Source organism: Microcaecilia unicolor, chromosome 6 (assembly GCF_901765095.1).
Source record: "Microcaecilia unicolor chromosome 6, aMicUni1.1, whole genome shotgun sequence".
In the NCBI taxonomy this organism is placed as follows: Eukaryota; Metazoa; Chordata; class Amphibia; order Gymnophiona; family Siphonopidae; genus Microcaecilia; species Microcaecilia unicolor.
In genome coordinates this window covers 16,993,901-17,018,442 of record NC_044036.1, presented here as the reverse complement: position 1 = coordinate 17,018,442, position 24,542 = coordinate 16,993,901, and the positions used below count along the sequence as shown (strand labels likewise).

General features: G+C 44.8%; 1 protein-coding gene across 3 annotated transcripts in view; it reads left to right on the top strand.

Annotated features, from left to right (window-relative positions):
- The window catches only part of MKNK1 (MAPK interacting serine/threonine kinase 1), a 193,556-nt gene that overhangs the window by 108,830 nt on the left and 60,184 nt on the right, over positions 1–24,542 (top strand). For 2 of the 3 annotated variants that reach the window (XM_030207027.1, XM_030207028.1), the window contains exon 13: positions 216–1,790. The exons of the other annotated variant lie outside the window; for it this stretch is intronic. In XM_030207027.1, coding sequence (XP_030062887.1) covers positions 216–462 — 247 coding nt within the window. In that variant the 3' untranslated portion in view covers positions 463–1,790. Of the gene's footprint in view, positions 1–215; positions 1,791–24,542 lie in introns of those variants that run through there. 3 annotated transcript variants of the gene reach the window in all.

The following is a 24,542-nucleotide window of genomic DNA, read 5'->3' as shown; positions in this document are numbered from 1 at the left end:
GAGACTGAACTTCTAAACAGACTGTAAAATATTTGTTTTTGAGGCAGGTTTGTCTGACATTATATGAGCAGATGTTCCCTGCAAGGAAATATTTCAGAAATATAGCTCCCCCCACCCCCGTCCCTTTGAATTCAGTCACTTGGGCACGTGGTCTAGTACTGTGGCATTTTAGATGTCTTGGGCATGTAGATAATGTTGACTTTCCTTCTCTAAAGGAACAGCAGTACAAAGGATCTGACGCTCTTTGCTGCGGAGGTTATGGCCCTGAATCGCCAACTCTCACAACATGACAGCGAGCTTGATGAAGATCAAGAGAAAATCATCCACGCTATCAGTTCCATGCGGCTTTCTCCACCTTCCAAGTCCCGCCTTGCCAAGCGCAGAGCGAAGACCCACGCCAGTTCGGACAGCGTCTTCCAGCCATCCAGTCCAACAACCGTGTTTAGTCACGGAGCTCTTTGATAACAAACTTTTCCTATTCACTCGTGGCCATGAGACTTTATGGTATTCCATTACATCTCAAGGGAATGTTTGAACAGATGTGTAATTCTGTGACCGTTGGAAAACCAGTTGGTTTTAGCAAATTCAACAACGTAGGTGAACATTTTAAGAGCATTAAATCAGAGTTTGTGTTCAAACCTGTTTTTTATTCATTTTATAAGGTGGAATAAAATTGGCTCTCGGCTTTATGAATTCATAAGCAAGGAATTAATTTTGATGAGAAGGTCTTTAAAATATAGATTTCGCCAACAATATAGAAGGAGAAATGAAGGTCATTCTATATTTTTACCTTCAAGAAGTTTGAGCTTTTTTTTTTTTTTCTGATGTCCCATCCTAGTAATCTGGTTTATTTAGTATTTTTAAAGTTTATATTTGCACAGTTGGTTAAAAGTAGATACTTCCCGTACAGCTTTATCAAGCACCCATATTAACTGGCTTTAAAAAAAAAAAAATTATGTATAGATCTGTATTAATGGTGAATTTCCTCAGTGGTCATTTTGCTATAATTAGTGGGTGTCTTTTTTTTTTTATTTTTTTTATTTTTTTTATAGTAGGTAGTATTTGGTAACTTCACAACTTGAGACCCCTGTGGATACCTGAAAATTGTGACCTTTGGGTAAAATCTGTCTCTGGTAGAAGTGTATTGTGGAATGAGATGAGTACAAGATGGATCAATTACATAACAGGCATATATGGAGAAACCCAAGGATCACATTTTTATAAGGCATTAGAATTGCTGGAGTTTTGAGACTTTACGTGTTCTTTTAGCTAATTAAGTCGGTGCTAAACTGGTCCAGCCAGACATGTTGGTATAATAAATGATACAATCATAGTAGCATTGTAAGTTGTATTTTAGTTTGATGCTATGCAATTTGGAAATGTGCTGCTGTTGATCAAGAGATTGTGGTGACTTTAGTTGTGAGCTGATAGTCCCAGGTAGAGATTTGACATGAGCCCTTGTTTAATGTGTTTGTGAACGTTCAGCATGCTTTATTTTAATTAAATACTTCAGTATTTTTATATAACACTTGATGTACTAATATTTAGAAAATGGTTGTATTTAATTTTTATATGAAGCGAAACATTAGTCGTCATGTTTTTTTAATGGAGAATAATATATGGGAACATTCCTCGCTGAGTGCTGCTTTTGTCTAACTCAGGTATTTTATATACATGGTCTTCTTGAATGTGATACAGTATTGTGTACTAAATGCATTTACCTCACTTATGAATTCTTTTAATTATGTCTGTGAATGAAATAAACGATCCTCTAAGAATCTTAAACTGGACCTTTTTGTGAGTGGTATTTGAATGTTTGTAATTTTTTTTCTCAATCAGTCTCTGACTAATAATACTGTATATTATTTCTCATACATAATCATTATTATTTTAGTAGACCTCAGAGGTATTGTTGATGTTAAGCTTTCACTTTGATATTAAACATCTAGAAATCAAACTTATATGCCTCTCGTCATTGGTCAGATATCAATAACTTTTTTTTTTTTTTTTAATTTTTAACTTTTGAAATGGAAAGGAAAAATCCGTTGTACTTAGCTTTGTATCAACTAAAGCTTCAAGTCTTCAAGACTTCTGCCACTCGTTAACTAGGGCTCCACACCCAAGTCTTTATGACTTCTGCCATAAACATCATAAGTGTTTTTCTCTAGGGGCATTCAGCCTTGATAAAGCCTAGTTGGCGAAACACGTGTCGGTGTGGAGCCCCAGATGATGACTGGCAGAAGTCATAAAGACTTGGGTGTGGAGCCCTAGTTAACGAGTGGCAGAAGTCTTGAAGACTTGAAGCTTTAGTTGATACAAAGCTAAGTACAACGGATTTTTCCTTTCCATTTCAAAAGTTAAAATTTTTTTTTTTTTAAAGTTATTGATATCTGACCAATGACGAGAGGCATATGTTTGATTTCTAGATGTTTAATAACATCAAAGTGAAAGCTTAACATCAACAATACCTCTGAGGTCTACTAAAATAATAATGATTATGTATGAGAAATAATATACAGTATTAGAGACTGGGGAATCATTAGAGTGCTGTATATATAAATATTGAGAGTGGGCAATTTTTTTTCTTTCATAGGAACTCTGGCAGAAAAAGTAGCCATCTAAATCAATCTTCTTTGCTAAATTTTTTAAGGTTTTTAGATGTCCTTGTACCATTTCTATAGAGAAATTAAACCAGTATGCAGTTTAGTACTTGTACTGTAGCTTTGTTTATCTCTAGTTCCAGTTTCCTCTAAGTAAGTCATTTTATTTCAAGGTTTATTAAATTTTCAAATATTAGTTACAATGAAACAATTTGTCTGCAAACTTCAACATTACTTGCCTTACAAGTTGTTATAAATTGAAGTTAAAATACCACCAAGACCAAATTGTTGATGGATTGCTCCTCGGGGCCTAAAGAGGCAACTGTCGATCATCAAGAATACCATTTTGAGAAATTGCTGCATGCGTTGGGTGTCTTTCCAGGGACTCAAGTTTATCATGGGTTCCGCAGGTGAACAGGCTGGTTCAAAGATCTTTTATGTCGATGCACAGGTATGTTGCATCTGGAAATATTTTCCAGAACAGCAGTGTTGTCTTGTGGTTCAAACTCTATTGCGTTTGAGTTTGCTAGACTATTGTAACTTATTTCAATTGTCCTAAGTCACTGAAGAGGCATCAGTCTAGAACTTGGCCTTGCAGTGGGTTGTTTTTTTTTTTTTTAAGAGAAAAAAATTGATCATATTATGGCTCTTTATATTAACTCATTGTCTGCTGATGACAGTGTGTGTATGGTTTTTTTTTTTTGCTTCTTTGTTTTATTGTATGTGTACGTTAAGGCTTCTTTTGTTTATTGTATAAGTCCCTTTTTAGGGGCAGTGTTTCTGTATTTGGTGGTTTGGTTTTTCTGTCATGTCTTAGATTGCAGAGAGTCTGCCGTTCATTTACTTATCCATCAGTGAAAAGCAGGAGAAAACCAAAATGTCAAATATTGGCGTTTCAGGAAGCTAGGTGGAGTAATAACATTACAGGGTGGGTTTTGACTGCTAAAGGGTATCTAGATTTTAGAAAACATTTGAAGACATATTTAGGAAATTTGTCATGGGCAGTGAATTGATAAGGGAGGAATTTTTTTTATTGTAATCCCAGGTTATTGCCAGCTTATTGTGAGGTTTTTGCACAATATAAGAATAAAATGCTAACTATCTAACTGCCCTCCCCAACCCCCCTCCCTTCTTTCAATTGGCATTGGTTGGTATAACTAACGCATCCCTAGAGTTCACTGAAAGTCCTGTTCAAGTATCTCTTAATGTCTCACCTCAGGAGCAAATTTCCCACTCCTTATAAATATCCCATATGTTACGGAATATAACCAGGTCTTGAATAATAGCAGTTAATTGTGACATTTGATAAACGTAAGTCAAATTTTTTTTTTTGTAGCATTTTAGTCGGTGGGGGGTGTAAAGGTCTGTTTCCATTCTGCTGCCAATGTAACTTTAAGTTGCTAATTTGTAATTGACTGGGTTCATGCCTGGTGGTCGAATAAGTGACATTCAGCTGTCTACTGAAGTAGGCCTAACACCATAGACCATTAGACCTTGACTTTTTGCACAAGTCCACCATATAGGTGTAAATCTCCCGTGGAACTGTTATTTATTTTTATTTATTTATTTATTGCATTTGTATCCCACATTATCCCACCTCTTTGCAGGCTCAATGTGGCTTACAATATATCATGGATATTGGAAATGAGAGGAGAATTGACATTTAGTGTTACAGAAGTATTTTGGTTGCATGGTAATGGAATACATGGTAGTGAAATGACAATGACATAAGGCATTCTTAACATTACTAGATATATGTGGGGATTTCACATGTTTTGGTCTTTGTGGTATATCTTGTCGAAGAGATGGGTCTTCAGCAGTTTGCGGAAGTTGGTCAGTTCATAGGTCGCTTTTAGGTTACGAAGTTCAGTTATAGTAAAGTTATAACTAAAGCAAACCTTCTCTGGAGTAGCCCCCACACTCTGGAATGCACTCCCTGAAAGGCTCTGCTTAACACAAGACTCTCGACTTCAGGAAGCAGGTGAAAGCTTGGCTCTTCACCTGTTGACTAATGTATAAAGTCTATTTCCCAATTGTATCTTAACCAAAAAGTATCTCCCTCCTGTTCTCTAATTGCTGATTTAACTCACCAAGACCGAGAATGTGAAAATAAGCATTTATTTCCATACACTTGATATACCGTAAGCAAAGCCTATACAGGCAACTAGGTGGTTTACAACCATTAAAAATAAATGCATTCTGTGGGTGCTGATGGGCTGGAAAAGAAAAGGAAAAATAGGAAAAGCTTCAGAAAAAAAGAGTTTTTAGAAGAACTTTTAAATGATTGATTGGGACATAGCGATTCTGAGTGCAGAAGGGGAGATCATTCCACGTTCTAGGTCCTAAAACTAAAAGCAGTCTCCTGAGAGAGTAAAGTGTAAAGCTCGCAGTGAGGGGACACAAAGTAAGTTATCCGAAGATGTCTGGAGAGTACAGGAAGGCATAAGGAACCAGGAGCTTGTGCAAGTATGGTAAGATGGGATTGGAGAATACATTTGCTTCACGTTTGGTATTTAAAAATACCAGACCGTGGTCGGCCACAGTACTATGAGGTTTTTTTTCCCTCCCCCTTTCCTTTAACTAAATTTAATTAGTGTATCAGTGCCAGCTTTTTGATTCACGGAGTGTTGTGGGTGAGCATCACAGTTGTTTAGTGAATCTGATCTGTTATGGTTTTATTTTGGGTATTTAAAAATAAACCATTAATCCTTTAACCATGTAGATACAGCAGCAAGACAAGAGTTTTTTTTTTTTTTATTTTTTTTTTGTTAATAGTCTTTATTGGCAAGAGAAATACACAAGTGTAGCCATGAACAAACTGTATCAATAAAAATACACTACATCAAAAACATATCAGCAAACATCAAACATAGAGGTCTCCCAGCTCAAACCCCCATCTATAAATGGTTATACAACATAGTACGTTAGCTATGAGACCTCAGCTGCCAACACGACTTGCCTTATTCTCTTGCACCAATTTTCATTTCCTCCCCCCCCTTCCCTCCAGAGACTTACTACATGGAATGACCAATTACCCAACTGGTGTTATTGTTCAAGTGTCCTCGTGCTGGTTAGCTTTGAGATATACTCGTAGCTTCTTTTCCAAATTTTATGCCCTGCAGACAATCTCTCCCTTTCACCCTCCAACTCTGGTTCCTTCCCTCCTTCCCACACTGCCATATGCTTCATAGCAGCGTACCATTGGGCAATTGGTGGTGGCTTTTTATCTACCCAGTGATTTAGTATGACTCTCTTGGCCAGCACCAGGGATAATAACACAAACCTACCACACAAGAACGGAATCCCCTGCCCCATCAACTCGGAGTCTAAACCCAGCAGTAATATTTTGTAGCTCCATTCCACTTGGAATCCAATTACCTCTATCAAATGCTGCAGAACTCCCCTCCAAAATGACTGCAACACCTTACACTCGAGAAAGTGATGTACCAGTGTACTCTCGTGATTTCCACATTTATCACAGTCTGCTGATTCCCATAGGCCCATTGCCTTTCCTCTACTCCTGGTGACATACGCACAATCACCTAGGCAAAACAAAAATGCCCAGTGCAACGACTGTCTCTCTGGCCAACAAGTGGTCTGATATGCTGGGGGTGGAGGTCTCAGTAGCTGAGATACAAAAAGGTTTTGACCTGGCATACAGAATAACCCCCAACGCCAGCTGCCATGAAATTCAGTTAAAAATTCTACATTGTGAGTATTTCACCAAGACAAGAGTTTTATAATGCTAGCTCTGTAGAAGAGGAACATGGACTATGGTGGAAAATCATAATCTGCATAACAATATGGTTGGCAACCTTGTTGTTCAGGAGAGGAGATAGAAAAATATTGAAGAGGGTGGGTGAATGGAAACTTGAAGTACCCTGGAAAGAACAGAATAAGTCTGAGAGACTGTGCCTGAGATTCTAATAGATGAGACCTAAAAAGATGGTGTTCAACTAAAATGCTGAGGAAAGGTCTAATGATACTCGAGTATTATAAAGGGATATAAGAAGGGTTTCTGTACTGTGAAAAGAGCAAAAGCCAGATTGGAATGGATGAAGAACGTTGGTTTGTTCCAGAAAGCCAGTCAATTGATGCAACACTAGTTGATCAAGGATTTTTTTCCAAAAAATGGCTGATTGGAATAGGATGGAAATTAGATACTTGGGAAGGATCCAAATGGGGCTTCTTGAGTAGCGGTGTAACTAAAGCATGCTTCAACACAGATGGAACTACACCTGTCAAAAAGGAAGAAGTGGTCTAGCAAGGCTAATGAGCTAAAAATGACAACCCAGGAGATGCCCCAAGGCGTGCACACGGTTCGATGGAATGTATCTTTAAAGGCAACTTTTTGTGATTTAGCTTTTCATGAGCAGGTGGTAGATGACTTTCCTGGATAAACTCAATGTCAGCCCCCAATCTCACAGCTAGAAAGAACTAAATCACCCAGAAATGTAACAGACAATCAATCCAATTAGTGGACTTAGTGAGCTTAACATCCAGTAGACTAATCATAAGAATAGCCATACCAGGTCAGACCAATGGTCCATCTAGCCCAATATCCTGTCTTCCAACAGTGGCCAATCCAGGTAGCAAGTACCTGGCACAAACCCAAATAGTTGCAACATTCCACGCTACCAATCTTGGGGTAAGCAGTGGCTTCCCCATGTCTCTCAATAGTAATGGACTTTTCCTCCAGTAACTTGTCCAACCCCTTTTTAAAAACCCAGATACACTAACTGTTGTTATTACATCCCCCCGGCAAAGAGTTCCAAGCTTAACTCTTTCAGTAAGAAAATGTTTCCTCCTATTTGTTTTAAGTGTTTCCATGTAACTTCATTGAGTGTCCCCTAGTCTTTGTACTTTTTGAAAGAGTAAAATTGATTCACTTCTACTTGTTCTGCACCACTCAGACCTCAGTCATATCTCCCCTCAGCTCTGAAACTCACTGCTGGAGAATGTGGTAACAGCGGTTAGCGTATCTGGGTTTAAAAAAGGTTTGGACAGGTTCCTGGAGGAAAAGTCCGTAGTCTGTTTTTGAGATGGACAAAGGGGAAGCAACTGCTTGTCCTGGGATTGGTAGCATGGAATGTTGCTACTAATTGGGCTTCTGCCAGGTACTTGTGATCTTAATTGCCCACTGCTGGAAGCAGGATACTGGGCTAGGTGGACCATTGGTCTGAGCTGGTATGGCTTTTCTTCTAATTTGTCTGTTGGACGTGAAGTTCACTAACAGGCTTATTTTCGAAAGAGAAGGACGCCCATCTTTTGACACAAATCGGAAGATGGCCATCCTCACAGGGTCGCCCAAATTGGCATAATCGAAAGCTGATTTTGGGCGTCCCCAACTTTTCCGTCGTGGGGATGACCAAAGTTCATGGGGGCATGTCAGAGGCGTAGCGAAGGCAGGACTTGGGCGTGCCTAACACATGGGCGTCCTCGATCCATAATGGAAAAAAAGGGCGTCCCTGACGAGCACTTGGATGACTTTACCTGGTCCTGTTTTTCTTATGACCAAGCCACAAAAATGTGCCTGAACTGACCAGATGACCACCGGAGAGAACCGGGGATCACCGCCTCTTACTCCCCCAGTGGTCACTAATCCCCTCCCACCTTCAAAAAACAACTTTCAAAATATGTCCTGCCAGCCTCAGATGTCATACTCAGGTCCATGACAGCAGTATGCAGGTCCCTGGAGCAGTTTTAGTGGGTGCAGTGCACTTCAGGCAGGCGGACCCAGGCCCATCCCCCCCCTACCTGTTACACTTGTGGTGGTAAATGTGAGCCCTCCAAAACCCACCACAAACCCACTGTGTACCCACATGTAGCTGCCCCCCTTCACCCGTAAGGGCTATCTAGTGGTGTACAGTGGTGGGTAGTGGGTTTGGGGGGCTCAGCACACCGGCTTTCCAATACTCCTGTGCCAAGAATTGGAATGTTTTGCCAAAGTACTTAAAACTGCAAAATGATAACCAACTGTTCAAGAGGATGCTGAAAACCCACCTATTTGGTCTGGTCTACTCCCCCCACACTCTTACCGATCAATAGTCCCATTTACTTACCCCTGCAATTGTTATGCCCCTTTCCCCTTCCTTGCCTACTCTGTCTCTTACCATTTTCTCTTATTGTATTGTCATTTTTACTTATCCTAGGTTAGCCACATTGTGCCTGCATGCGTGGGGAAATGTGGGGTAGAAATGTACTATAAATAAGGTAAGGAAGCTATATACCTGGGAGCTTTTTCTGAAGTCCACTGCAGTGCCCCCTAGGGTGCCTGGTTGGTGTCCTGGCATGTCGGGGGGACCAGTGCACTACGAATGCTGGCTCCTCCCATGACCAAAGGGCTTGCATTTGGTTGTTTCTGAGATGGGCGACCTTAGTTTCCATTATTGCTGAAAATCAGAAACGACCAAGTCTAGGGACGACCATCTCTAAGGACAACCTAAATGTCAAGATTTAGGCGTCCCCGACTGCATTATTGAAACGAAAGATGGACATCTATCTTGTTTCGATAATACGGGTTCCCCCGCCCCTCCACCGAGATGTTTTGCGAGGATGTCCTCAGCAAAACTTGGGCGTCCCCTTCGATTATGCCCCTCTATGTCCACTAATTGGATTGATGCATTTCTGGGTGATTTAGTTGTGATTTTTGCTAAATGTGGGTGGCTTGAACTCTCCCGCTAAATGTCGGCTCCTTTATAAGGAGATGCGTGATTGTGGGGGGGGGGGGGGGGGGGGGGGGCTGACAATGGATTTATCCAGGAAAGTCATGTACTTGCCCATGAAAGACTGATCACAAAAAGTTCCCTTTAAAGGCGAGGAGGAGTGGCCTAGTGGTTAGAGCACTGGTCTTGTAATCCAGAGGTGGCCGGTTCAAATCCTACTGCTGCTCCTTGTGATCTTGGGCAAGTCACTTAACCTTCCATTGCCTCAGGTACAAACTTAGATTGTGAGCCCTCCTGGGACAGAGAAATATCCAGAGTACCTGAATGTAACTCACCTTGAGCTACTTCTGAAAAAGGTCTGAGCAAAATCTAAATAAACATTGCATTGAATGGTGGATACTGGGCTAGATGGACCATTTGTCTGATGATAACTCCTCTTGTTTCTGTGATTGATAAATGGGAATGCTTTCTCTTTTGATTTTCCTAATATTTACACTGAAATCCAGCAAAGCAGTTATTTTCCGAGCCTGGTTCTTTCTCTTCCTGATGGCCCATTTTGGCGCATCCTGAATGAAGCCGCTTGTGTTTGGCTGCTATGGCAACTAAGCTCTATGGCAACCAAAGGCTTGTGGGCTCTGTGGGGCTGCTGCCCCCCCCCCCCCCCCCCCCCCGAGCCTTCGCCTTCATCTTTCTCAGCCTCAGCCCGAGATCTTACTCTGTCAGTCTAGGTAGAATTACTTTAAAGGAGCCAGCACTTCTATGAAATGTATGTTATGGAAAGGAGACTTCTGGATTTTTTTTTATAACTGTAAATGTAATTATTTTTTGGATTGCCCACTTTCAGCTTATTCTTCCCTGAGATTTTCTGCTTCATTACCTCCGTCCTCTACTGGTCTATAGTTCTGTGAGCTTTCATTTGCAGTTATTCAGATATTTTCCTCCTCTCGCTTTACTTTAATTCGGACATTGTCGCAACATTCCTCAGGTGGAGCCAAGCACTGCGACTCCCTCCAGCAATCCTGCACTAGTGTACTAAGTCTAGCCGGTAGTTGCAAGGGTGGCTACACCGTCTCTGTACCTTTCTTCCTCCTCCCTCCTCTTGGGGGTATGAGTGATGCTACTGCAACATTCCCAGCACTGATCAATCTGGGAAGTGGGGCACCTGACCTAGGAGTAGAGCCCTAATCCTCTACATGCCACGTCACCGGGCTGCTGAAAAAACTAATAAGGAAACTGCCTGGAGTGTCACAATGTTAGGGTGGCATCAGTAGCAGGACCGATTGCAGTGCTTTTACCAGCCCTGCTTCAGGAGCCTTGTCCCTAAGGCAGAGAGCAAAGGGGGGGGAAGGGTATTTCTAAAGGCGTTGTGTATATGGCATAGTAACATAGTAAATGTCGGCAGATAAACACCTGCATAGTCTATCCAGTCTGCCCAACAAGATGGCCGGAGTTGCACCTGGCACATTCTTCATGATTAAACACTGGTATGATTTAACCTCGATCTCTCCCTGCCAATTTTAGAGCACAGACCATAGAAGTCTGCCCAATTTGTTCTTACTTCCCAACGTCTGAAGCTGCTGTCAAGGTGTTCTATGTCTCTGGAATGGCACAGTATCTCTTTCCCCCCCCCCCCCCTCCTTGTCCAATATCTTTCTGTTCCCTTCTGTCCACTCCTTCACGGTACAACATTTCTTACCCTTCTTTCCCTGCCCTCCGGGTGCTGAGGTGTGCCCAGTTTGGTTGGTCTTCCAACTTCTGAAGCTGCTGTCAAGGTGTTCTATGTCTCTGGAATGGCACAGTATCTCTTCCCCCCCCCCCCCCCCTTGTCCAATATCTTTCTGTTCCCTTCTGTCCACTCCTTCACGGTACAACACTTCTTACCCTTCTTTCCCTGCCCTCCGGGTGCTGAGGTGTGCCCAGTTTGGTTGGTCTTCCCAACTTCTGAAGCTGCTGTCAAGGGTGTTCTGTGTGTCTGGCATGGTATCTCTCTTCCCCCCCCCCCCCCCCCCCCCGCCCCGCTCTGGTATCTTTTCCTTCTCTTCACTTCTCTCCACTCCTAGAATCCTGTTTGCTTTTTTGGCCACCGCCACACACTGAGCCGAAGAGTTCCGCATATTGTCTACAATGACACCTAGATCTTTCTCTTGAGCAGTGGTGTACCGAGGGCGGGGTGGTGGTCCGCCCCGGGTGCACACTGCTGGAGCGGTGAACCGTGAAGAGCAGTTGCGCGCTTGTTGGCTCCGCTGGTTTCCTGCTACCTCTGCCCCGGAACAGGTTACTTGCTGTTCCGGGACAGAGGGAGCAGGGAACCAGCGGAGCTGCGCGGCTGCTCCCAGCAGCTAAGAATGCACCTGGGAGGTGGGGGGTTGATGCGCCGGGGGGGGGGGGGGGAGTTGTTGCGCAGGGGGGGACAGACGCTGCTGCACCCGGGGGGGGGGGGGGGGGGGTGCGCAGCGGCAATCCGCCCCAGGTGGCAGCCTACCAAGGATAGTCACTGCTCTTAAGTGCCGATTCTTACTATGATTTGGATTATTCTTCCCAATATGCATGACTTTGCATTTGTCCACCTTAAATTTCATTTGCCATTTGGATGCCCAGTCTTCCAGTTTCCTAAGGCCTTTCTGCAATTTTTCACAATCCACATGCGTTTTAACAACTTTGAATAGTTTTGTGTCATCTGCAAATTTAATCACCTCACTCATCCTGATTTCTAGGTCATTTATAAATATGTTAAATAGCACAGGTTCCAGTACAGATCCTTGTGGCACTCCACTGTTCACCCTTCTCAATTGACAGAAATGACCATTTAACCCTACCCTCTGTTTTCTATCCAATGACCAATTCTTAATCCTCAGAAGGACATTATCTCTGTCCTATCTCATGATTCCTTAATCCTATATAATAAAACGCACCTCCAACATTCTGAAGCTGACTGCATGGCTGAGGCATTCCTGCTCTCTGTATCCATCTCCTGAATTGACATCACGTACTTCTGGGTTCGTCACAAGCAGAAGTGATCTCCCCTTCCCTCTCCTCCATCCATCCACCCATATCCTGCAAATTTCCTCTCTCCCCTGTCCCCATTCATCCATCCATGTCCAGAATTCTCCTCTCTCCCTTGCCTTCTCCTCCATCCATCCATCCATCCATGTCCAGGAACTCTCCGTTCTCCCCTGCCCTCTCCTCCATCCATCTCCAGAAAATTTCCTCTCTCCCCTGCCCCCTCCATCTATGCCCAGCAATTCTCCTCTCTCCCCTGCCCTCCCTTTCATCCATATTCAGGAACTCTCCATTCACCCCTGCCATCTCCTCCATCCACCCATATCCTGCAAATTTCCTCTCTCCCCTGTCCCCATTCATCCATCCATGTCCAGAATTCTCCTCTCTCCCTTGCCCTCCCCTCCATCCATCCATCCATCCATGTCCAGGAACTCTCCGTTATCCCCTGCCCTCTCCTCCATCCATCTCCAGAAAATTTCCTCTCTCCCCTGCCCCCTCCATCTATGCCCAGCAATTCTCTCCCCTCCTCTCCTCTACAGCAGTCTGTTCTCTCCCCCTGCCGTCGCCTTCTCTCCACATCCAGCGATTCCCCCTGCCTCCCTCAGATCCCCAACAGCCCTCCTCTCTGTTCCTTTCTCCCCCCCCCAACCCTTTTACTCTCTGTGGCAAGCTGCAGCGCTTTTGCGAGGCAGCTCTGGCTCTCCCTCCTTCCTTCCTTGGTTTCCGCTCTGGCTCCCCGATCAGCAGCCCCCCCCCCCCCCCGCGTTTTAACCTTTACTCTCCGACGTGGCAACTATGTCAATTAATGAAGAAGGCACAACAGGCTCGCTTCCAGCTTCTCTCTTCACACAGTGTCCCGCCTTCAGCGTCAGCGATGATGCATTTCCTGTTCCCGCGAGGGCGGGACACTGTGTGAAGAGAGAAGCTGGAAGCGAGTCTGTTGTGCCTTTTTCATTGATTGACATCGCTGCCACGTCGGAGAGTAAAGGTTAAAACGCGTGGGCGGGGGGAGGGGGGGTGCCTGCTGATCGGGGAGCCAGAGCGGGAACCAAGGAAGGAAGGAGGGAGAGCCAGAGCTGCCTCGCAAAAGCGCTGCGCTTGTGAGGGAAGTCGGAAGTCCACGATTGGGCTGGGGAGGCTTAGCTTCCCCAAGCCTCTTATATGGGGCGCCTATGCTCACACTGTATCACATTCACTCTCTATGTGTCACACAGTCACTCATACACTCTCTTGGTCTCATAGTCTCACAGAGAGTCTGTGTCTCACACACACTCTCTCTCTCTCGCACACACTGTATCTGTGTGAAACACACACTCTCTCTCTCACACTGTGTCTCACATACGCACTTGCACACACTCTCATTCTCACACACACACACTCTCTCTCTCTCACAGACACACTCGCAACCAGACTCTCTCTCTCACACACACTTGCACATTCACTCTCTCTCACACACACACAGTCAGTCTCTCAAACATACACACTCCGAGGAAAACCTTGCTGGCGCCCGTTTCATTTGTGTCAGAAACGGGCCTTTTTTACTAGTTTGCAATAAGCCTGTACTCACCCCAGCCACCTCACCTGAACGACATCACTTCACTTCCTTGTTCTTCCACCATTGCAATGTTTTCTTCGGTATGAAGTGATCGGGCCCTGCTGCTTCCTGACTGGTTATTTTATTTTTTTTATATTTGTACCCCGCGCTTTCCCACTCATGGCAGGCTCAGTGCGGCTTACATGGGGCAATGGAGGGTTAAGTGACTTGCCCAGAGTCACAAGGAGCTGCCTGTGCCTGAAGTGGGAATTGAACTCCGTTCCTCAGTTCCCCAGGACCAAAGTCCACCACCCTAACCACTAGGCCACTCCTCCACTCTTGATCAGTTGAACCCATTTCTTGCAATTTCTTCAAAACATATTCTCAACTTACCCTCTTTTCTGGGAACTTTTGAACCAGTCTATGAGAACCACAACTTTTCTTCAGATAAAAATTTTTTAATAAGGACCAGATTCTCCTTACTGAAAATCATGGTAACTGTTTATGTTTAAATCAAAATTGAGTCTGTGTGTATCATGACGATAATCGCTAGGTGGTGGTGATGTCGTTTAGATGAGATGGCTGGTGTGAATGTAGGTGTATTGCAAATTTATTCGGGAAGATATATCCCACGTTTTATTGAAATTGGTCATGTTCTGACAGAATTATGCAGAAAGTGGAGGAGTGGCCTAGTGGTTAGGGTGGTGGACTTTGGTCCTGGGGAACTGAGGAACTGAGTTCGATTCCCACTTCAGGCACAGGCAGCTCCTTGTGACTCTGGGCAAGTCACTTAACCCTCCATTGCCCCATGTAAGCCGCATTGAGCCTGCCATGAGTGGGAAAGTGCAGGGTGCAAATGTAACAAAAAGAAAATAGATACTATTGGAGATTCTACATGGAATGTTGCTACTGTTTGAGATTCTACATGGAATGTTGCTATATTGGAGATTCTACATGGAATGTTGCTAGTGGAATAGCAACATTTCATGTAGAATCTCAAATAGTAGCAACAGTGGAGGAGTTGGCCTAGTGGTTAGGGCATAGTGGTTCGGGTGGTGGACTTTGGTCCTGAGGAACTGAGTTTGATTCCCACTTCAGGCACAGGCAGCTCCTTGTGACTCTGGGCAAGTCACTTAACCCTCCATTGCCCCATATAAGCCGCACTGAGCCTGCCATGAGTGGGAAAGCGAGGGGTGCAAATGTAACAAAAAGAAAATAGATACTATTGGAGATTCTACATGGAATGTTGCTAGTGGAATAGCAACATTTCATGTAGAATCTCAAATAGTAGCAACAGTGGAGGAGTGGCCTAGTGGTTAGGGCATAGTGGTTCGGGTGGTGGACTTTGGTCCTGAGGAACTGAGTTTGATTCCCACTTCAGGCACAGGCAGCTCCTTGTGACTCTGGGCAAGTCACTTAACCCTCCATTGCCCCATATAAGCCGCACTGAGCCTGCCATGAGTGGGAAAGCGAGGGGTACAAATGTAACAAAAATAAAATAGATACTATTGGAGATTCTACATGGAATGTTGCTACTATTGGAGATTCTACATGGAATGTTGCTATTCCACTAGCAACATTCCATGTAGAAGCCTGCGCGGCTACATTGGTGATCTGCAAGGGCCGACTTCTACATGGAATGTTGCTAGTGGAATAGCAACATTCCATGTAGAATCTCAAATAGTAGCAACAGTGGAGGAGTGGCCTAGTGGTTAGGGTGGTGGACTTTGGTCCTGAGGAACTGAGTTCGCTTCCCACTTCAGGCACAGGCAGCTCCTTGTGACTCTGGGCAAGTCACTTAACCCTCCATTGCCCCATTTAAGCCGCATTGAGCCTGCCATGAGTGGGCAAGCGCGGGGTACAAATGTAACAAAAAAAAAACAACAACTTTGTTTAGTTGGGTTTCTTTTTTTGAAACACAGCGTATTATAAGGGATTTTGAAAATATTATCTTCCAAAAGAATGTCTCTGCCCCCTACCCTCCCCTGTTCTGTGAATTCAGTTATTATTTTTAACTGGATTAAAAAAAAAAAAAAAGCAAGCTTCTGGATGTGCCTAGAGCAAAATGTAAAGGGATGAGCTTGTTCTCTCATTTGCAAAACAAAAGTGGGGTGAGGGGGGGAAGGTTGGGGGGTGACGCATGTATGCAAATATGAGCCCCCGTGACTCAAAGGAAATACTACTTGGACAGTTAAGTCATGAGGGCGAGGATTTTTCTCTTCACCCACAGAATATGGAAAAGGTGTTAGGTGAAACAATTGAATTAACCAGAGTAGACAGAAAGGATTAGCATAGCAATGAGATAATGAAAGGAAAAGACTGCTAAAAGGGAATAAAAAGAACATGACAGAGGAACAAAGGCTGAGAGATTTGAAATGCAAACTTGTGATTCACATGTAATGTAAATTTTCTTTGTTTCTGATTGGATGTTTTCTTCTGTGTTCATGGGTAGTTAAGATAATGTGACATCCCATTTCAGCTTCAGTATTTTTTTTTTTGTGTCTGTCGCAGGCTTTTCCATTATACACGCATTGTGCCAGTATTTAAACTAAAAATAACACAATGCACTTGGAAGAGAAGGGTGACCAAAGAAAAAACAGAACAGACTACATGTCTGCATCATCGATAGGGAGAGAGCTCAAATGCATTGCAGACACTTTTCAGAAGTCACTATCCCTGTTAACTAGAGTAGCTTAGCGAAGAGAGCGTTACAGCAATCTGGTGATAGGAGTAGAGGTACTGGGTTTTATTATACACAGGTCAAAAACAATGTCTGTTTCCCCACTGTAAGAATTGTTTTTCAGTTCCCCTGAAGGCAAATGAGAGCAAATGTTTAGGAATAAGTTTATGCTTGTCTTGTATGACTGGTGTTGCAGGCTTTCAGCTAGAGCATACCCCCTACCCAACCCCGCCCTCCCACCCTGCCAGACTGTCAAAGTAATGCTTGGACGTCTCACGTACATATACTATCTGCTGCCACATAAGAAGGGCAACCTTCGAAAGCTAATCAAGAAACGTATTAAGTTGTGTCCAAAGGTGGTATCTTATTTTCTTTTCCATGTTTTATTTTGTCTGATTTCTATTGATAACCAGCTCGAGTTACTAAAACTGAGCGCGTACAAAACGTGAGGGGAAGCAGGGCAGGCAATGTGCAGAGAAACAACGCTGGAGAGAGGCGGGGGTTGGGGATCCCCACCAGCCAAGGTACGCGGAGTTGCAACGGGGAGGGGGTTGCAGCAGGGAGGCGGACCAAACTGTGCCCCCCCCCCACATTGGGCTCCGGACCCCCCCAAATGTTGAGGTCCGCTGCGCCCCTGTTCTGCACCAACACTTTTAATGAGACCTAGTTACCAAATTGTTTATTTTCTACCACGTGGCGCTAACCGGGTGGTAATCGGCAGCGTACGCGCACTGACAATTACCGCCCGGTTAACGCGTGAGACCTTACCGCTATGTCAGTGAGTGGTGGTAAGGTCTCAGCCCCAAAATGGACGTGCGCCGATTTTTATTTGCCGCACGCCCATTTTCGACCCCCCCCCCCCCCCAAAAAAAAAAAGGCCTGTTTTTGCAGGTGCGCTGAAAATTGGACCTGTGCACGTTCAATACATGTGCCTACAACAGCGCAGGCCATTTTGTTTGGCACCCCTTAGTAAATTCTGGTTCAGAGTAAATATATTGGAGTTGATACTGAGTTATTGAGTGAAGAGTTTTAAAAGCCTGAACTGTGTTTGTTCAGCTTCCCAGAGTGATCCAGTCCTGACCTTGGTCCTGCTAAATATGATTATGTGCCCAGTTTCAACTCCACGGGGCAGGCAGCTGCCTAGGCAAACATTTGAACCAGGGGTTACATGAAACAAACTACCTATTAATCTAAAAACAGAGACATATGGTTTATTTTACTTTGTTCCACACATACCCTTAGACTCGTCTGAATGCGGACAAAAGTGAATCGGGGAAGGTCTCTTGTGTGTCTGTTTTAATTTTTCAATTTTATTTGACAACAGTATGCATTGTGTAACTCTGTATTTTAACCTTGCAATCTGCTTTGTATGCTCAACAGACAAAGTGCAAACTGTAAATAGTTTTAAGTTAATATTAAATTAAAGTTAATTTTAATCTGTCAGTATTGCAAACGCAGAAATAGGTTGACTGGTGCTGTCATTTTTGACAAACTGGACCACATTGTCCCATGAGGCTGAAAATTTATTACGTGGACAATATCACAGCCCCTCCCCCTCCGATCAATCTTTTAGTTATTCAGAAAAGCAGAGCTGGATGATTTTGGGGATCAATTAAATTTACTTGGCAATCAGCGGGAGGGGTGAGATGTGCCACAGGTACTGTTCGAAACTAAGAAAATCAATTTCTATGCTTTTTTTTTTAATACCACAGCAAGGGTATTGATCCATTTCTTTCCCTCCTGGCCTCACCTCTGGAACAATTAAACAGGAAATATAGAAAAGAGAGGAGGAAGGTAGAAGGGCCTCCAAGCTTACAGCCAGGAACGCAGGTGACGTTTTCAGATGGCAGACTCTCTAAACTTAGTCAAGCTGAAATGCATGGAATTAAAATATATCCTTCCCCTGCTTCAGAGAGAGAAAATTGCTTTTTTTAAAATAAGTTATTTCCCTCATCGTTTGACATTATCTGGTGAGGGTCATGGGAAATACTTGTGCCTCACTTCCCCCATTGGTGTATCATGATACACCCAGCTGAATCTATCGGAGAGCAGTATGCATGCTTCAACGATAGATTTCTGGGCCAGAGATGAAGTTGCAGCCACTCTCTGGCAGTAACATTGAGAGGATAATATTATAACAGTGCCTGGATTAACAGAATGGAATTTAAACATGTGTGGGATAAACAAAGGAATCCTGTTCAGAAGGAATGGATCCTCAGAGCTGGTGATGGGAGGCGGGGCTTGTGGTTGGGAGGCGGGGCTAGTACTGGGCAGACTTCTACGGTCTGTGCCCTGAAAATGGCAGATACAGATCAAGGTCAGGTATACACAAAAAGTAGCACATATGAGTTTATCTTGGGCAGAGTGGATGGACCGTGCAGGTCTTTTTCTGACGTCATCTACTATGTTACTATGTAAGAGGGCAAATGGATATCTGTGTATCTTTACAATATAAGGGCCCTTTTACTAAGGTGCACTGAAAATGGCCTGCGGTAGTGTAGACATGTGTTTTGGGTGCGTGCAGAATCATTTTTCAGCGCACGTGTAAAAAAAAATGCCTTTTAAAATTTTTGCCAAAATGAAAAGAAAATTGCCACACGTCCACTATGGATCTGGTTACCGTGTGAGACTTTACTGCTAGATCAATAACCAGGTGGTAATGACCTACGTGCATCAAATGCCACTTGGCCAGCGTCCAATATGTGTGTCGAAAATAAAAATTATTTTCGGACGTGTGTATTGGACACGCACCAAAAATGAAATTACCACAAGAGCCACGCGGTAGCCGGGTGGTAACTCCATTTTGGCGTGCGTTGGGCATGCGTAGATGCTTATCCAGCTCATTTTCGGAAAGAGAACGGCGCCCATCTTCCGACACAAATCGGGAGATGGGCGGCCTTCTCTCAGGGCCGGCCAAATCGGCATAATCGAAAGCCGATTTTGGCCGCCCTCAACTGCTTTCCGTCGCGGAGCCTGTGAAAGTTCAAGGGGGCATGTCGGCAGTGTACCGAAGGCAGGATGGGGCGTGGTTAAGAGATGGCCGGCCTCTGCCGATAATGGAAAAAAGAAGGGCGTCCCTGACGAGCATTTGGCTGACTTTACTTGGTCCATTGTTTTCACGACCAAGCCGTAGGGAATGGGGGATGACCTCCCATTACTCCCCCAGTGGTCACCAACCCCCTCCCACCCTAAAAAAAAGTAAAAAAAAAACATTTTTGCCAGCCTCAAAATTGTCATACCCAGCTCCATGACAGCAGTATGCAGGTCCCTGGAGCAGTTTTTAGTGGGTGCAGTGCACTTCAGGCAGGCGGACCCAGGCCCATCCCCCGCCTACCTGTTACACCTGTGGTAGTAAATGTGAGCCGCTCCAAACCCCCCCGTTCCGACATGTAGGTGCCCCCCTTCACCCCTTAGGGCTATGGTAGTGTTGTACAGTTGTGGGTTTTGGGGGGGGATTTGGGGAGCTCAGCACCCAAGGTAAGGGAGCTATGCAGCTGGGAGCAATTTGTGATGTCCACTGCAGTGCCCCTAGGGGTGGCCAGGTTGGTGTCCTGGCATATCAGGGGACCAGTGCACTACGAATGCCGGCTTGTCCCAAGACCAAATGCCTTGGATTTGGTCATTTTGAGATGGCGCCCTCAGTTCCCCTTATAGGCAAAAAACTGAGGGCGGCCATCTCTATGGTTGGCCTAAATTTGGGATTTGGGTGGTCCCGTACCGTATTATCAAAATGAAAGATGGACGCCCATCTTGTTCGATAATATAGTTGGCTCTGCCCCTTCCCGGGGCCGTCCCCGGAGATGGGTGCCCTTAGAGATGGGCGCCCCCGTTTGATTATGCCCCTCGCACGTGGCTTAGTATCCTGAAAACCTGACGGCTAGGTGTGAGAACCCCTGCTCTAGATTATTCATGTAGGCATGCAGATTAGCATCCTATTTAATAGAACGCACCTCCAACATTCTGAAGCTGACTGCATGGCTGAGGCATTCCTGCTCTCTGTATCCATCTCCTGAATTGACATCACGTACTTCCGGGTTTGTCACAGCAGAAGTGACCAACCACACGAGGTTTCTCGGCTTCAGAATGTTGGAGGTGCATTCTATGAAATAGGATTGGTCAGTTCCTTGAAGCACAGCCAGAGCTCAGCGTCCTGCACAGTAAAGCTCAGACACCAGAGAGAGAGGGGGGAGGGGGGCTGACACCAGAGAGAGGGGAGGGAGGGGGGCCTGACACCAGAGAGGGGGGGAGGTATCTCTGTCACACACACACTCTCTTTTTCTCACAGTCAATGTCTTTCCTCTCTCTCACTCTCAGCACACTCTTATGTCTCACACTGTATCACATTTACTCTCTATGTGTCACACAGTCACTCACACACTCTCTGGTCTCTTACACTCAGTCTCACAGAAGTGGCGTTTCTAGGGGGGGCGGTCTGCCCCGTGTGCACGCCGCCGCTGGGGGGGTACTGCGTGCACCTGTCCATCGTTCGTTTCCATGCTCCCTCTGCCCGAAACAGGTTGTTCCGGGGCAGAGGGAACATGGAACGAACGACGGACAGGCGCGTGCAGCACCCCCCCCAAGCGGCGTGCACCCGGGCGGGGGTTCTTTCGTGGGGGGTGGTCGTGCTGCATCCGGGGGGGGGGGAGGGCGCTGTACCCGGGGGCGGGGTGCATCAGTGATCCGCCCTGGGTGTCAGCCCCCCCTAGGAACGCCACTGTCTCACAGAGTCTGTGTCTCACACACACTCTCTCTCTTGCGCACACTGTATCTGTGTGAAACGCACTCTATCTCTCGCACACTGTCTCACATACGCACTTGCACACACTCTCATTCTCATCACACACACACACACACTCTCTCTCACAGACACACTCGCACCAGACTCACTCTCTCTCTCTCACACACACACACACACACACACACACACACGCACATTCACTCTCTCACATACACTCTCTCATACACACTCGAGGAAAACCTTGCTAGCGCCCGTTTCATTTGTGTCAGAAACGGGCCTTTTTACTAGTATTTTTATAATCTACGGCATACTTACAAACTCTGCCCACATTCTACCCAAACTCCACCCCTGTACGTGCCTCCTGGCAAGGTACATATAATCACGTCATGGCATGGACTATAACTGTGGTCAGTATTTTCAAAGAGGTCATTTCCATATATAAGTGTCACATACATGTACAAAAAATGACCCATGTAGAGGCCAGATTCAGGGTGCAAACAGTGGCTTCTGAAAGGAGCTTTGCTCTGTGTTCCCTAGCTGTAGGATTATTATGGATTTATTTATTTTATGGATTTATATTCTGCTCTTGTCTTTCAATCTGTAACAAAGTTCTCGTCTGTTACTGTAATGACATTCCTCCTCTTGTTTCATATAATGATATTTAGAGTTTCTTTTTTTTTTTCCCAGTTTCAATATTCAAGATCTTCCATCTGGATTCATTCTCCACGTACAACTTAAAGGTTAATCAGACTATAAATGCCAAAATTAAATTAAATCTAGGTGGGTTGCAATAAAACATACTTAATCAATAAACCTAAAACATAATGAGCATTATTCTCTTAAAGCATCAAACAGAGCTTAATCATAACAAAAAATATACAAAACAAACATCACCTTAGCCATCAATTGAAATAATAACATACTGATAGGTTGGGCTAGGTAGAAAGGAAAGAGGAGAGGGCTTTTAAAAGCTGGGGTCCGATAGGGGATGGGTGGGAGCCCTGAGTGCTGTAAATGAAGGCTTACAAAGCTACAGCCCTAGTCAAGGCTGGTTTCTGATTAAGCTGAGTCAAGCCTGGTTCTGATTAACATAGTAACATAGTAGATGACAGCAGAAAAAGACCTGCATGGTCCATCCAGTCTGCCCAACAAGATAATCGTATGTGCTACTTTTGTGTATACCTTATCTTGATTTGTACCTGTCCTTTTCAGGGCACAGACCGTATAAGTCTGCCCAGCACTATCCTCACCTCCCAACCACCAGCCCCGCCTCTCAACCACCGGCTCTGGCACAGACCGTTCAAGTCTGCCCAGCACTATCCCCACCTCCCTACCACCAGCCCCGCCTCCCGATCTTGACTAAGCTCCTGAGGATCCATTCCTTCGGAACAGGATTCCAAGCTGGGTCAGAGCATGTTTCTCATCTGCTTTCTGCATATTCCTCTTTATAAAGTATCTCACAGCCCAGGATGGACAGGAGCGGGGAGGTACAACTCTAAAGAAAGGCATACAAGAGTGTGAACTGCACTGAGCAGCAGGTACGACCCTGAATAAAAGCAGGAGTGGGAGTACAGAGATAGTAACCTGAATGGATTGCCAGATATAGCTCCATTTCAAAGGCACGGAGGTGGGGGTGGGGGGTAAACTGAGTGGAGTGGCAGATACAGCCCTAATCAAAGGTGTGGGGGGTGAGTAACCTGAGTAGAGTGGCAGATGCCTCCTAATAAAAGGCATCTAGGGCGGAGGGAGGGGGGCACTTGAATGGAGTGACAGCTTGGAGAAAAAGGCGGCTGAGGAGAGATATGATAGAGGTCTATAAGATAATGAGTGGAATGGAACAGGTAGATGTGGAGCGTCTGTTTACACTTTTCAAACATACTAGGACAAGGGGGCATGCGATGAAGCTGCAGTGTGGTAAATTAAAACGAATCGGAGGGAAAGTTTTGTCACATCAACGCGTAGTTAAATTCTGGAATTCGCTGCCGGAAAAAGGTGGTTAAGGCAGTTAACTTAGCGGACTTCAAATAAGGGTTGGACGGCTTCCTGGAGGAAAAAAGCCATAGAATGTTATTGAATGGACGACTACTACTACTACTTAACATTTCTAGAGTGCTACTAGGGTTACGCAGCGCTGTACAATCAACAAAGAAGGATGGTCCCTGCTCAAAGGAGCTTACGATCTAAAGGGACGAAATGTCAAGTTGATGCCAGTCTAGATTTCTTAAGTAGAGGTGTGGTGGTTAGGTGCTGAAGGCGACATTGAAGAGGTGGGCTTTGAGCAATGATTTGAAGATGGGCAGGAGGGGGCCCTGGCGTATGGGCTCAGGGAGTTTGTTCCACGCATGGGGGTGAGGCGAGGCAGAAAGGGGCGGAGGGAATAATACAGTATTTCTAGGATGGGCGGGACAAATTGCTTGTTCTTTTGGGCCGCTGTCAGTGACAGGGTGCTGGGCTCGATGGACCCTTGGTCTGTGCCAGCATGGCGATGCTTATGTACTTATACAACAGAATGGCGTCTCGATTAGCAAAGTATATGCCTATGCTTCCTCTTTGGTTCCCCCTATAGAGGTCTTATGGCACTTCCTAATGCAGCTGTTATGAGACAGGAGATATGGAGAAAAGCGAACATTTTGGGCAAGGTTATCTTGGAGCGGAATAGTTGCCTGAGGAACTTAGGGTGGAGGACTTGGGCTTACGATTTAGGAAAGCAGTGAAAGTGCTGCTGTTTCCTTGAGTTATGTTAACCGGGGTTTTAAGAATGTTTCGTGATTGCACACCATCTGATTGGCATTTTGTGATGCCAAGAAGAGAGTATATACAGTTTTAATAAATATATATACAAGCCTACTCAAAGGCACTGGGGAGGGGGGTAACCTGAAATGGAGTGGCAGATACAACCTTAATCAAAGGCACAGAGGGGGATAACCTGTACAGAGTGGCAGGTACAACTCTCGCCATCTTACTGGCCAAACTAGACGGTCCATGCTGGTCTTATTTTGCCTTGTTCTGTTACTATAAAAGTCATTGGAAGTTCTCATCTCTATTCTATAGCTGGACTAGTCATTGCTTCAGTGTTAATCGTGTCCACTCTAATTATTTGCCATTAAAATGCCCTCATTGTGTTGTTAGTTATCAGATGAAAAGACTGGGATTCTGCTGTGGATTGAGTATCAAAGGCCCCTAATTACGCTCATAAAATCCATTAAATATCTCCATCTCCTGATGCATTTAAATGATGTGGTCAGAGTGCACTGTTTACTAGTACAGGGACCGTTTGTTGAAATGCACCAAGTCTGAAAGGTTTTCTTTTAACCTTTCGAAGGTT